At 39.1% G+C, this 16046-nt stretch overlaps 1 protein-coding gene across 3 annotated transcripts in view; it reads left to right on the forward strand.

Moving 5' to 3' along the window:
• Nucleotides 1-16046, forward strand: part of LOC114453931 (partitioning defective 3 homolog) — a 563018-nt gene that overhangs the window by 238172 nt on the left and 308800 nt on the right. For all 3 annotated transcript variants that reach the window (XM_028433953.1, XM_028433955.1, XM_028433954.1), the window contains exons 6-7: nt 8584-8693; nt 12155-12238. In XM_028433953.1, coding sequence (XP_028289754.1) covers nt 8584-8693; nt 12155-12238 — 194 coding nt within the window. The remainder of the gene's footprint in view (nt 1-8583; nt 8694-12154; nt 12239-16046) is intronic.

Genomic DNA, 16046 nt, shown 5'->3' on the forward strand with positions numbered 1-16046 from the left:
TGGATGAAAACTTGTTCAACTGGTAACAAAATATTATTACGCCATTTCTTTACCATCGAACCAAACTGGTCAGGTCATAGGTGAGGGTAGGAACCAAGAATGGCTGATAAATTGAGAGCCTCCCCTTTTGGCTCTACTGTCTAGTCACCACGACTGACCGGTGGGTGCAGACTCCGCATCACTTAAGATGCCACACCGAGCCGCCTGTCGGCCTCTCGCTCCATCCCTTCACTCACTCGTGAAGAAGTACTTGAACTCCTCCACTTGGGGCAGCTTGGAGAAGGTACTTCACCTTTTTCTGGTTGAGAACCATGGACCGGACTTTATCACTAAGTGAAAATGAATTATCACTTCCACCAAGGAGGTAAATTTTACACTACTATTTATTTATTTATTCATTTTTGTTTGTTTGTCTGTTAGCAGGATTACGTCAAAAGTACTAACCAAAAACGTAAAAGAAGATCAGGATCAATATACTGGTTCTGTATCAGCTTGAAACGTGTATGAACCTCTATGTTCACAACTTTAAGCTGGTTCTGCAGGACTTTCTGCTGGTGACTTCAAAGTGTGTACCAATGATCTGGACCACTGATCCAGATAACTGCAAATATCTGGCAAAGAGGATGTTTGGATCTTGGCAGAAGTGCTCTTTTCTTTCTAATAGTTTCCTTTTTGACTAGTCTATTGTTTCAGTAAGGGGTAAGTGTCCCTTTGTGCAATTAGGTCTACCAAAATAGAACAGGATGCTAGTCTATGTGAATATTTCTACAGTCTTTTTGCCAATCGTTCTGCTTTGACCGCCTATTGTTTACTATGAGATATTTCTATAGCCTGTAACATGGCAGGAACAGTCAGACTATAGAGTAAAGTAGTCATGGAACGTGTGTTCATCCCATGGAGCTGTCACACTCTCATCAGCCACTAAAGGATGAACAGCAGCCAGACACCTCTCACTGTGACCTTTCAACTTGTCCTTGTTAAGACCTTGATGCCAAAGTTAAACCCAGGAGGAAGGCCCCTCCCCCGCCAATTCCCAAGTCACTTCCCCTTTAACAACTACTGTACATGTCGCTTTTTTGCACGTGGTCAACACCAGGTCACTCATGCACACACACACACACACACACACACACGCACACACGCACACACACGCACACACACACACACACACACACACACACACACACACACACACACACACACACACACACACACACACACACACACACACACACACACACACACACACACACACACACACACACACACACACACACACACATTCTCAGTCGGCCTGATTTTGGACACTACATGATGGCGGCTGACAGCGGTTCAACATGTCGCCTTTGCCCCAATCCCTCTGGCAGCCGGTGTGTGTGTGTGTGTGTGTGTGTGTGTGTGTTAGTGTTGTGGTAGTCAAGACCGGTCTTGAGACCAAATTTTAAAGGTCTCGGTCTTGTCTCGGACTCTGAAGCATTTTGACTCTGTCTTGTCTTGGACTCGGGATTTTCCATCAAGACCGTTCGAGACCAGCACTAATTCCTGCTATTTTTAAACTTTTTTATAATGTGATAATAACAAATATTCATTATTTAATCCACCCTGTATAATGACCACAACCTTCCTTAATGTGACTGAGTGACGTGTGTGACACACTCATACGTGTGTGGCTACGGTGTCAGTTTGGACCGCGGAGCGCAAGGGAGATATGAACTAATCACCAGTAAAAATCCCAGTAAAACTCCAGAAAACAATCACCAGTAATAAATATTATCTCCCTGGTAAAGACAGTAGCTCTAACAACTGGTAAAATGATAAACTGATGATATTACAGCCTGTGAAGGATGGATAGGGGACGCACTTACTCTGCTTCTGGGTCCTAGTGCCAGCCTCCCTGTGCCGTTTACCGTGTGTACTGAGGTCCGTGTGTGTTTAATAAGTCTGTGTGTGTCCGTGTTAAAGTCTGCATGTTTATGCATCTGTCCATCCACTCTTTTCATTATATCCATGCTTTTTAAGGCTTTATTACATAGTATTGGCTGTAGTCCGGGCCGCCGCCATATTGGTTTATGTCGTCACCAGCGCGTCATCACCACAAGTTGCACAAGCGCAGAATCAGTCAAATAACTGTAAAGAGGTTTTATATTAGTCTATTTTCTTTTTAAAGTGGTGTTTTTTTGTGGCTTTAGACTCCAATTACATTTATGTATATAATGTGTTCCCTACAATATAAACAGGTTCACAATGTAATTATTTTTAATAGTTTCTGTTTTCACTGTATCCAGAATAATAATAATAATTCTCAACAATAACTATTGATTGATTTGTCACATGACTTTTCCAGGGTTTGAGTTTGTTTTATTTAGTTTCACATCTACCTGTAGCTCTATGTTTTTTACACTGATGACAACTTGTTTGTAGTTTTATTTCAGAAAGTTTCACTTTTACAGTTACAGTTGGAAACCTTTGTTAATTGAATATCCTAATTACATTACAGCAACCAAATTAAACTATATCAACTAAGTGAATTAATAAAATAACCTGTGTAAAGGCTTTTTCAAACTAAAAAATTATCTTGTGAAATCTGTGACCTGTTGACCTGCACAACTCAAAGAATCAGAATCAAGAATCATTATTTCTTGAAATACTTTTAAACACCATCCATCCACCTTCATACCCGCTTATTCCCGTTTAACAGGGTCGCAGGGGTCTGCCGGTGCCAATCGGCTCTCATAGGGCGATGGGTGGGGGTACACCCTGGACAGGGCTCCAGTCCATCACAGGGCAACACAGACACAGACAACCATTCACTCTCTCATTCACTCCTATGGGCAATTTAGAGACTCCAATCCACCTTACAGTCATGTTTTTGGATTGTGGGAGGAAGCCGGAGTACCCGGAGGAAACCCACGCAGCACGGGGAGAACATGCAAACTCCACACAGAAAGGACCCAAGTGTCCACCCCAGGGCTTGAACCCAGGACCTTCTTGCTGTGGGGCGGATGTGCTAACCACTAAGTCACCGTGCGCCCACTTTTTGCAGGCACCTTTTTTGTCCGTCAAATGTATTTAAAATAAACTAAAATTAAAGAGAGAATGTTATTTAACTGTTGAACCTTGCCATAATTGTATTTATTCATAGATTTTTTTAAATTGAAAAAAAAAATGTTTATGGTCTTGGTCTTGGTCTCGGTCTCGGCTTGTCTCTGTCTTGGTCTTGACTCGGTCTCGGCTCCCGAAAGTCTTGGTCTTGTCTTGGTCTCGGTGCATTCTGGTCTCGGGCAAGTCTTGGTCTCGGATAGTGCGGTCTTGAACACAACACTAGTGTGTGTGTTAACAGTAACAGGGCTTTGCACTTTGCAACTTTAACATCTCCCTGTAATGTCCTCCATTTTTTGCTATTCCCTCTATAATCTAATGCTTCTGCTGTCCAATGGCCACGCCGCTAACTCTCACTTCTGCTTCCGTTCACTGTCAAAAAAGGATAGTAGGTTGTTTGTCGTTGCTCTAAGCCCCGCCTCCTGCTCTGGACGATGAGTGACACAGAAAGAGAGAGCAAGCTTGAACTGAATGGCTGCAGTTGAAGTTGAAAAGCCTTGTTGCATTCCCACTCTGCTGGTTACCAAGGGATCAACAGGCTGTTAAAAGCACTCAAGGGAAGAGGAAATGGATGTTTTAGAAAACGGGGCAGAGGAAAAATTTCTGAGTGATGGAGAGACAAAGAAGTAGAGCAGAGAGGGAGGGGTGAGGGGCAGGCAGAGGTTGATGTATATTTAGCCCGTGTTCCCTCCTCTTGTGTCATTCAGCACTCAGCTTCCCCATTGTTGGAAGGACAGACACGTAAAGGTGTGCAGGGAAACTTGGCACCCAGAGAGTGATTGTAAAAGAAGGAAAAGCTTCTTTTTAGACATTTGCAAAGAGTCCTTTACAGACCAAGAGTCAGGAACCTACAATGGCTTTGTTGATTGGATGAAATGACCAATATTAGTGGCACTCAAAAATGGTTGACCTATGGAAAATAAAATGTGTTTTAACCCAACCTTCTTTGACTCATGTAGAATGAAAGGTTGTTTACAAGATTCTAAGTGAGGAAAATGTTTTTCCATAATCATTACCTAAAGAATCAGAAGGGTTTTTCATCATCAGATTGGACATGGTTTCAGTCTGTTTGATAGTCAGGCTGCATTTTTCTTCATTTATGTTATTACAGAGTAGAAATACAAATAATCAACAGTAAAGAAAATAAATCAAAGCTCTTGTTTGTGTTGTGCATGAATAATCTTTGTGTTCTGAGAACATGAAGCATTTTTTTTGTTTGGTTTGAAAGCCAGTTAATGAAATGAATCAAATTAAGTCTTTCAAGTAGAAAAAAAAACGCTCTACCTCTACCACTTTGATTATTTAATGTTCTTTCTTTATCACCTTTTCAGCTTGTTCTTTACCTGCTCTTTTTCATTTAATGGTCACTTTTTTTCATGCAGTTCTCATGCCATTCTCTGATATTTTCATGTGTCAGATTCATATTCTGCACCTGATTTTGATTTGGGAAATGTGGAAGTGAAGAGGACCTTCATCTTTCAGCTCTGAGCACTGTTGGGGCAGCTCAGTCTTACAGCGTCCATGAAAACACAAACATTACAGCATGTACGTTTTTTTTTTAGTGTGTGGCAACTTGATTTTCAGCTGCTCCGTGAGTCCGTGGATAAATTGGCCAGTTTCCAGACAAGCGTGTGCGCTGACCGCGGTGTTTGCTCGCGTCATCACAACATCTTGTTTGGGCCCAAAAATGCACTTTTGGGCCATTTTTGGACGAAGATTTTTTGTGGCCAAAATTTCGGTGCATCACTAACCCAAACTGTAAATCAAATGTTCTAATATGATGCAATCGCACAAAATATCTTTAAATTTAAACACCAGAGTTTGAAAGTTGTGTCCCACAGCACGAAAAGGATTGCAACCAAAAATATAAACAGTCCCTCTTTTTCGTGACGTTTCCCCATCTATTTCTGTATTCATCACACTTATACACATTTAATGTTTTTATGTCATCCTTTTAAACATTTAAATGATAAAAGGCCCAATGTTCTCCCAAGTGAGGTATTTGTAGCTTAAAGGACTGGACTCATAACTAAGAGATTGTTGCTAAGAGCAACTGTTACTTCAAAATGATTGCATGTCCGTGATACTGTTGATACACTGCATCAGCTCATCTTTCGGATTATTGTGTCTAATAAGATGAAATCGCAGAACATCTATGGTTTTATCTTCACCTAACCTCTTCATACTTCTTTCCGTCTCCATGCATATATATTTAAAAATTACCTTTTCCCCAGACACGGGTTTGTTTAAAATGAAGCCATGGGAATATGTAGACCCTGGAGACACAGGACCTCAGCTGACACATAATTATAAGCAGGGTGTTGGGTTCACTGACTCATTTTATAAGCAGAGAAGAGACAGACATGTATGGTGATACGAGGTCCTTAAAGGTAGACCACTGATAAAAATATCTTGACCTCTCCAAGCCCCTGACTAATAAAAAAATATTTAAAAAAAAGTGACAGATATTCTGCAGCGTGCGTCACCAATGACACCAATGGCCCTGGCAAAGGGTTGAATTTATTTTCATAAAAGATTCAGAAAGGTTCGGGACCTTTTAGGACATGCTTGACAATTTATTAAATGAGGAATCAGAGCGTGAGGGGGAGGGATGGGGGCTGTTACCATCTGGTTGCTGACAAGCACGAATACAAGAAAACTAAGATCAGCGACGGCAGTACAATGTTCACTCTGTGTCACTTAAACTACAGATATTCCCTCTGTTGCTAACCTTCAGCTGCTGATGACTGGTGGGAAATGAACCAGTGTTATAAGATATGTCTCCTTCCTTTTCTTACATGTGGGATGTCATCAGTGCATGTAAGTGCCCCACTCACTCAGTACCTTCCCCATAAAGAGAGCTCTAAATGAAGATTTTATCCCCCATTAAGGAGACAGTGCAGCCGCTCGCTGTCTGGTCTCAGAGCCTAGTTAAGTCCTCAGACGTCTGACTTGTCGGTAAAAGCCGCCGCCTCCTCCTGGCCCTGTTGCCTAATGGCAGAGAGACGAGTACATGAAATGAAGAGTCCGAGAAACGGACGACAGCGGAACAGCGGAAGCTTCTGCTCACTCTGTTCGTGCTTCCATTATTTTAAAGAGCAAGCGATGGTGCCACGCCCTTTGGTGTCGGACTGTGTGTGGTGGTGGTGGTGGTGGTGGTGGTGGTGGGTGGGCAAAGGGTGCTGAGTATTCCTGCTGCATCAGGCCATAGCTACCACTCCCTTTAAAACAGTGCAACTAATGGTATGACCCTAGTGCTGGGATAAACGATTATTTTTTAAACAATTAATTTAGCAATAATTTTTTCGATGCATCGATTAATCTAACGATTATTTTTTTCCCAGTTCGATTCGATTCGATTATCTCACCATTAATTTACTAAAAGTAGTTTACACATGTTGATTTTCATATCGAAAATGAAAAAAAACATGAATTCCTTAACATTCCAATATATGTTTATTGCTCTTCAACTAAAAATTCCAAAATAAAGTTCAAGAATATAAAAGTACAAAATAATGCATTCAGAGTCAGAAGTAGCATTAAAATAAACTTTTCTTTTACCTTAAGAGGTGTGTGTGTGTGTGTGTGTGTGTGTGTGTGTGTGTGTGTGTGTGTGTGTGTGTGTGTGTGTGTGTGCGTGCGTGCGTGCGTGTGTTGTCCTTCAGGAAGTTTTAAGGGAAAAATAAAAGGTCAAACTGCAAAGGAAAATCTCCAATAGATTGCTATGTGTCCAGCAAACATACATTGTGTTTCATTTACAAATCAGGACGGACTACTAGGGTATCACAGTGGTATGGAAATGTTTTCTTTCATCGCGGGTGCGCGCTTACGGCTGCTGCCGCTGATGTCATGGCGGGTGTTTCCTCACGTCAACTCGCTGCCGTCCGTTCACACCTGGGATAAAGGACGAGGATTACAGGGAACAGCTACCTTCAACAAACGAGTGCGTGCCTTCGCTCCCTTGCACTTTTGAAACTCGGATGAGCCACTCATGTTACTTATTCTTTGGCGCCGTCATCTTTGTTTTGGTTGGACGACGCATCAGCGCGCAACATTTGCGTCGACGTGTTTTTTCCGTCGACGTCATTGATTTCGTTGACTCGTTGTTCAGGCCCTATACGACCTGCATGCGCTCCCATATCAGGTAGTCTGAAATGTGGATGTGACAAGGAACGGGAGATAGACAGCAGCAGGAAACCATGTCTTTCATCAAGAATATTCAATAAACCAATTAAATACAGTAGAACTGATTTATAAATTGCAAGCAATGGATATGGAGTCATTAGGTTATTGTGAATAAAAAATAAAGCTATATAAGGATGCAAGTATAGTTTCCGTGTGAATAACTTACAGTATAGGGGCCCAACCAGATGGTTTGTACCCAGGGCCCAAAATGTGGTGCTACGCCCCTGGCCACGCCCTCAAACGTCTGGGGGACTTTGTCTCTGAAGTCACTGTATTTTCTTCTTGGTTGTAGAGATGTTTCCAAAAAATCGTTGATTGTAGGGGTGTTCATTGCCATTAATCTGAAAATACAATTCACAATTTTCATGTCACAATACAATATATCCTGATCAGGGTTGGGGTCAATTATAGTTGTAATGAATACCAATATTTTCATTGATGAGGAACCCTAACAAGGTAACCAAGAGATTTCATATGATTATTTATTAAAGTCATTTAACTTTAGTAATATGTAATTGCAATTGATTTTCTGGGGGAAAAGAATAATTTTAATTTAATTTAATTGTAATTGGAAAAAAATGCCAGTCACTGTAATCATAATTGAGTTGTAATTGAACATGGAAAATTATAGAAAAAATATAATTTATGATGTAAAATGTAATTGACCCCAACCCTGATCCTGATACTAAACAAAACGATATATATCACAATGTCAATAATTACAAATTTCACCTTTATCAAAATGGTATAAAATACATTTTTTTATTATTATATATTTTTTTTAAACTTGTGAGAAAAAGTAAATGGTTCTTAAATTCTTTGAAAAAAGTAACTACATACATCTATTAAAGTGTCCAGTATGTTTTTTTGCAATCAACTTCCAGTTAAAACGCATAGAGGAGTGACGTAGTTTAACAAGGTCTGATGTGGTTCACTGACACCTAGTGGCCAGGAGTTTTCGTGCTATGCACATGTTAGCGCAATTGGATGTTTTCTCATTCAAAAAATTGTTTTGGACATTTTTTTTGATACGATAATCGCACGGTGAAATATTCTAATATATCCCCAAATCAGTTTTTTCTTACACCGTTATGTGATTGCATTACTGTCTCTGTCCTTCTGTCTGAGAATAGAGTAACTTTTCCTCCAGGTAATGGGATTAGAAATCAGAAAAGGGATGTACTGTAGTGAGGAGGGGGTGAAATGCAAGCACTGCCATAAAGAATTGGGCACATGGAGTCAGTCAGTCTTTTTGTAATGTTGTTGAAGCAGTTTTTTGATTAAGTCTGTTTTTTTTAGGAGGAGGAAGAACATGATGAGCGGAGGAACCATGAAAGGAGGATTGAACGAATAGAACCCGTTGGAAGAGCCGATTCTTCACTGGAACACTCACATATGTTACATCTCGAGTGAGTGACGTCCACGACATTGTTTGTCTTTCCCAACTCCAAAAACAGAATGTCCATTTCCGACTACTAATATTTTTAATATCGGATCTAATCATAAATTGATCCCTCATTGTTTATGGGTATCTTCTGTCACATCGGGGGCCACAAATGTGTGGTCACACATCAACAATATTCATGTCAGCATTTAGAATAAATGACCAATCTAAGCATTAATACAGAAGAGAGCAAAGTTTTGTATATTTTTGGAGTCATTTTGTGTTGTTTTTTTGTTGTCCTTTTTGTGCACTTGTCATGTCATTTTGTGTGATTTCTTGTCAGTTTGTGTGTTTTTGGAGTAATTTTTGTTGTCTTTTTGTGTATTTCTCTCTTTAATTGTGTGATTTTGGAGTCATTCTGTCTATTATTATTTCCTGCCACAAAGTGTGGAAGGGCGATATAGGTTTGAGCTCTATCTGTGTGTCCAACAGTGCATACGTCCGCCTGAGTTAAAGGGGACAGCTTTTCTCAGAAACGGTTTAAGAGTTCGAAAATGAGAAGAGTGCAAATATTTTTTCCGGTTATTGCCCTTGTGCTGTTTTTTTACTCTGTTCCAGGTATCTTCAAAGAGGCTTTTCTTAGAAACTGTTTAAGATAGTAATTTTATATTCTGAAGTGATAATGTTTCTTTATGTATACATCTAAGTTTGTAGATCTAGGACATTTAAAAAAAAGGTTGTGAGTTATAATGAGAACCATTTTGGTGCGGAATGTTGGTGTCTTCTTGTTGTTGTTTTTATGTGTATTCTTTTTGTAGTATTTTTGTGTGCTTTTGGAGTCCTTTTGTATATTTCTGTTGCCTTTTTGTGTATTTCTGTCTATTTGTGTGATTTTAAAGTTGTTCTGTGCATTTTTGTTTTTATGTGCATTATTCTGTCATTTTGTGCATTTTTGGAGTCATTTTGGTATTTTTGTTTTCTTGTGATGTAATTTTCTGTAGTTTTTGAGTATTCTTTACATTATTGTTATTTTTGTTGTTATTTTGGGTACTTTTCTGTCATTTTGTGCTTTTTGTTTGAACACCACACAGAAATACAACGAGGGCCACATGTGGCCCCCAGGCCTTCAGTTTCCCAAGTCTGCCTTACATCGTTAATTAATGGTAGAAATCCAAAGCCTTTCAAGAGGTGTGCTTTTCATAAAGACAATGGATTAGGTTTATATAAATGAGCGCAGTCAGCTACATCTATAGCCATATCTGTCTAGAGGCATTCTAATGGAAGTGTTGCTGTCATTTTACATTCAATGTGCTCTGAGCCCAACCAAATACTGACAAAGAAGTGTTGGCTAAGTGTGTTGGCTATGAACACAAAGGATGTATGGAGCTTCAAAGCACCAACCCTGCAGTTATGTTGTGACCCACTCTGCCTCAAAAGTGACAGTGGCCGCTTCATACCAGGACAATACAGATTACCAAAGATGGAAAAAAAGTCATATAGTTTTAATGATGTTGCTTTACACTTATTTAAAAAACCAAGAAACAAAAATGATCTGTTTAGTAACCATGGCTTCTGTGATTATTCGATAGGCTTAATATTAATTTTTAGTTGGATTGGATGAAGAGTTTTGGAGATATGACCAATTTAGTGAGGGGTGTATGTGTCGATTTTTGCTCGTTTTTATTTTTCTTCCATTTTCAGCTTCCAATATCTCAGGAACTACACCACACAGAAAACTGATATTTGGTATATTAATACAGCTCCACTTACTGTCTCAGAATATATAAAGATATCTGCTATACATCCTATCTGGTGGACATGCCAGCTCCTCAAACATGGAGTTAGTGTGTGTTTGGTTCTGGAACATGTTTGGTCCTTCACTAAACAACTTAGCATATGCCTCAGCTCCCTGTAATATGATCAGCTTTGAGCTATGAACATAGACTGTTCATTAGTGATGTGAACAGTCACACATATGCATTGGTTCTTGGGTGACAATCTCTTGAAATCTGAGAAAAAAATACTTTTTTTTAAAAAACTTTTTTCATTGGCCCATAGCTGCATGTGTAGAAAAAAAATCTACAATGACCTCATTAAAAGGATTCAACATTGGTGAGTGGTGAACTAGCCGCAAATTTGGGGTTTAAATGAAAATGAAAAATTGTTTTATATCCCAAGAAAGAGTAACCAACGAAAATCGACACGTACCCCCCTCACTATATTGGCCATATCTCAAAAAGTATTCATCCAATCAAACTAAAGATTTACAGTGTGGCTATTGAATTATTAAAGCTGATATTTGTCACGGTCCGGTGTGGGCCCAAATGCAAGGAGAGATGGGGGCAGGATAGAGGCATCTTTCTTGGAACCAGTCCATGTTTATTCCTCTTAAAACAAAACTTAAATCCAAAACAGGAGGGAGCAGGAACAGGGAGCAAGACCAGACACAGTTGAAAACAAAGAGGGAGACAACGAACCTGACATCATACAACGAACCAGCAACCACACTGTGACCAAGCACACATTTAAATAGTGGAGGAGGCCTGATTAGGAATGGACCACACCTGGGTGAAAACATGAGGGACCTAATCAATCACCAACCAAGCACAGACATCACTGGGGGGTGGAGCCACAAGCAGGAATCCCTGAAACACAGACAAGAGTTAACACAAGACTAGACTCAAAATAAACAAAGACACAGAATAACTAAACTTAACCAACAGAACATGACAATATCTGGAGTTTCTGAGACAACATCTCGATGTCCCGCCCTCAACAGCTCCACTTCCTCCTCTGCATCTCCCAATCTACCAGAAGCTACGCCTCTACGCTTGTGCACACACATTGCAAAACATAACAAAGTTGTATAACTACAATGCTTTCTTGCATTTGTATGAGTTTATAGGACAATAATGTATATGAATGACCATTGGCAGTAGACCATAGTAAAAGACTAGTTTGGGATTTTTTCTCATTTAAAAAAAATCATACATAAACATAGATTTCTCAGAAACTCTGGATATCAGCTTTAAAGAACAAATGGTAAAAATGTCAAAAAAAAAATTAAACCAAAGTGCGTGGGATGTCCTGAAAATGTGTTGAAATGACCAAATGATGAACATCTGGATTGACGTGTGCTCAGCTTCACGTCTCTATCTCCTCAATAGAAGCACATCTGCGATCCTCCTCCATTTGCTTACACGTTTTCAATTCATTTGCTCTCTTACCACAACAGTCTGATCCTAATCACTTAATTGGAGTCTCCATTTGGATCACTAATTGACCCCGAGGTCCAGCAGCCAGTCATTGTAATGGATGACTTTCCCAATAAAAAAAAACAATGCAGCCCCCACCAATATGGCCTCCATCCCTACATCCTATTGACCTATTGCCATGTTTGACTGTGTCGTCTTTTACATTTTGTATTTTTAGATTTTCCTGACTTCCCTGTTATTTGTATTTGTCTCATCCATCAATGTCCTGCAGAAATATGCTAAAGCCGGTGGAAGTGTCCAATAAGGGGGGACCGCTGGGGATCCACGTGGTGGCCTTCAGTTCATACGATGTCAGGTAAGGTATTACACTGCTTTATTATCCATCGCCACAAAGTGTGAAGGGGTTTAAGCTCCGTCCGTCCTTCCCAGTTAAAGGGGACAGCTTTTCTCAGAAACTGTTTAAGATGAAATAACAAAATTCAGTGTGTGGCTTCAGGGTATCAATACCTTGATGGAGTTCGAAAATGAGAAGCGCACAATTAGTTATTGTACTTGTTCTGTTTTTTTTTTTTGCTCTGTTCAAGGTATCTTCAAAGGGGACAGTTTTTCTTAGAAACCGTTTAAGATAGTTGGTAATTTTATATTCTGATGTGATAATATTTTCTTATATATACATCTAAGTTCTTAGATTTAGGACATTTAGGAAAAGGTTGTGAGTTATAATGAGAACCAATCTGGTGGGAGATGTTGATGACTATGTCTTCTTCTACATATTTTGGTGAGAAAACTGCATATTTATTTAATAGCATTTATCTCTTCCTTTTTTGTACACTTTGCACACCTGGGTTGGTGTCCATAATATTTGTAATTACGCAATTGATCATTAATTCTAATTATGATGTTATTATAATTGGAGTTGGAAAAAATCTCTTGTAATTGGGTTCAGATTATTTACTTTGTAAATGTAATTGTCATGAAAATTCTATGAAACCTGTCATTTACAATGTAATTAAATACAATGTTATAATTCTATTTCTTACACATATGTAGTTTACAATTATTAAAATATGCTTCATATCATAGATCATTTTACCATTTAAAAATAACTTAAATCTATGGCTATACTGACAGAAAAAAGACGCCAACATCAAAAATATTAATACCAACATTTTTATTGATTAGGAGGTCTAACAAGGTAAACAAGAAATGAGAAACAATTTAGATGATATGTAACATTTTTAGTGTATTTTACAGCTGATTTAAGGGTCAAAAGTAATCGTAAGAGATGCTAACGGAAAGCTAACGCAAGAGCTTTTATTTTATGTTGTTACTTATTAAAGGCTCAGTATTTGTGATTAATTGTCATTGAACTTCAGTAAATGAGAACATAATTTACATTTTAACTAATCATAATGGAGATGTAATTAAACATGGATGATTGAAAATGTAATTGTAATTGACCCCATTCCTGTATCACACTGTGGTATTATTACTATTTTTTTTTAATTGTGTACTCTAACGTACAGTATAAGGACCAGCTTTGAGATTCAACATGATTTTTAATTTTCTGGAACTCTTTTGCCATTTATTTTAAACAACTGATGAAAGTGTCAGTATGACAGAAGAAGCAAGACGTTAGTCCTCATTTTTATGGTCATTCCAGCAAAAAGAAAGGACAGAAGTGTTGGTCAAAATTTAATCAAACTAAAAGCTTATGTATAACACAAATTAGGCTGCTCGGCACAGCACCAAGGTGAATGTGACGACTCAGCGCGGGGAGACGGAAGGTTAGAGGATGAGGTGAGAAGAGTGAGTGAGCAGATGAAATGGGGTGACATTCGAGGGTGAGGACGGCTGTGAGTAAAAATGGCTGCAGACGACGCTAATCTCATTGCTGTTTATAGGCAAGTATCAGGAAAGCATATTTAGCAGTGACCTCTTGTTGTCTCTGAGGGAGGCAACGTTTTGCTGAGTCAGAGGAGAAAATCCTGAATGATAGTTTTGAATGAACCAGTGGTGTTGCTCAAATCCAGCTGTGTTTGGGGTCACCAGCACGCTGTACACGTGTAGTAGGGTTGGGCTCAGTTATAATTGCAATATTGTTTTTGACATTTGGATTGTCTTTCCCGTGACAATCCAAATATCAAACAAAAGAAAAACGCTGATTTTCTGGTTTTTTATTTTTCTGTATTTCTGGTTTTAAGTCAGAAAAATTAAATAACCAAATAATATCTGTTATTTTTATTTAGTTTTAAAACGTATTAAACCAAAGAACAAAGGGTACATGGACTTTATTGTATTGATAGACGTTCATTGAGTAGCTAGTGGCTTGAATGCATTCATAATTCTATTTGTGAAAGAATCTAATGGACTATATGCAGCACAGTGTAAATAAAGCACATCATGCGAGGCAAACTGTTCATCCGGCCATAGAGCCGTATCTATTCCACATGAAAGCCTGTAGCCATGACAATGTAGTATTTGTATTTCCTGGTTCCACCACTGCTTTCATGACAGTGTTGGGTCATTCTGGTCCTGGTCCTTCTTCAGCTCACCATCTCCCATTATCCTAGTCATATAAAGCAGCTCTGCAGAAGGTCTGATTACATGCCACTTACTGCAGTCCGGTACAGCAGACAGAAAACATTTAAAAAATACAACACAGCAATTTTCCGCAGCTTGTTTGAATTAACGTTCCATCCTGTTGCATTTACATGAACCATTAAATGTTTCTTCCATTTGCTTCAAGGTTCTCTTTATTTCCCACAAAGTTTAATTGTATTTCCTGAGTAGTAACATTAGCTAAAGCTGCACGACTGCTAAATGTTTTCTCCGTGATTTCCTGCACTAATAGCCATCGGGTCTTCTATTAACATGGCTGTGATAAGACTTAGTGTCTGGTCAGTGGAATGATGCTAATGGCTCCAGCCCTGCTCTTTCCTGTGTGCTGTGAGCATGCACGGGACAGGAGGCATTAGCCTCAGCAGAGCTGTCATTAGTGTCTAGACCAGGGCCAGAGGGTCAGACAGGCAACAACAGCAGACAGCAAGCAATGCTCTGCAGCATCAGCGGCCTCCGTTCTGGCTCAGTGCGTCGACACATTGACTCAAATCAGAAGAGACAGCAGTAGGACAGAGCTGAAAAGACTCGCCTAAAATTAGACTCTTACTATGCACTTTGTAAATATCTACTCATCCTTATATAAGCATCTTTTTTCACATCAAAATTTTTCATCTCGGTGCTCACATAAATGTACAGCAGTTGTTCTCAAACAAAGGTTCCAGAGCCTGGGGACCCCCACTGTAGCTGAAGGTGGTTGAACACAGACATGAACATTGAAGAACAGTCATATGGAGACAGGACCATCTATAAGGGGACAGATTTTGGGGTCCATCCATAAAGTCAGTAAAATGATGGTCTATTGTTCTATGAATCTGTGATAACCACATTTATTTATTCATCTGAATAATATCCACTGTTATCCAGGAACATTTATTATCATTATAGTCATCTTAAAGATGGAAATCCTTGTTTTAATCAGAAATAAAATGGTTTAAAATAAACAAGCAAATATCATCAATGTGGCTGAATTGGTAACAATAAACATGAAATATGGTGAAGAGGTTAAAAGTGATAATAATGGGTCAATCTATGCGACATTAGGTGGGAAAAGTGGTGGAAAGGGTTTATACGTGCCTTAAATGTCATGAAAGTGGAGTAAATGTGCAGAAAAGGAATTACAATTGGCGGAATAGTGTCAGGAATAAGAGTAAAACTGCACTGAAAACTACAGAAATTGGTTAAAAGTTGGAAAGTGTCTATTCATACGGTTGCCGTACGGACAACCACCGGGGCTATTCGTACGTTTACCAAAGTACACGTACGTAGCCTCTTAATGTTAGGTTATCACCCTATATTGCAACAATTTTTAGGGTTAGGTTTAGTCTTAACTAAACTGGCCAATGAGGGGCGCTGCGTACAGGTAGAATGTCGGTATATTGATACGGCAACCGTATTGATACCCACTGCCTACATGTTGCAAATAGGTGGCCAAAAACAAACAGAAAAAGTAAAAACAAAAAAAGCTTCAAAAGTGTCAATTTTGGTTTTAAAGTGGAAGAAAAAAGTAGGATTACTCAGTTTAAACTGGTAAATAATGGGCA

Source organism: Gouania willdenowi, chromosome 20, assembly GCF_900634775.1.
Source record: "Gouania willdenowi chromosome 20, fGouWil2.1, whole genome shotgun sequence".
In the NCBI taxonomy this organism is placed as follows: Eukaryota; Metazoa; Chordata; class Actinopteri; order Blenniiformes; family Gobiesocidae; genus Gouania; species Gouania willdenowi.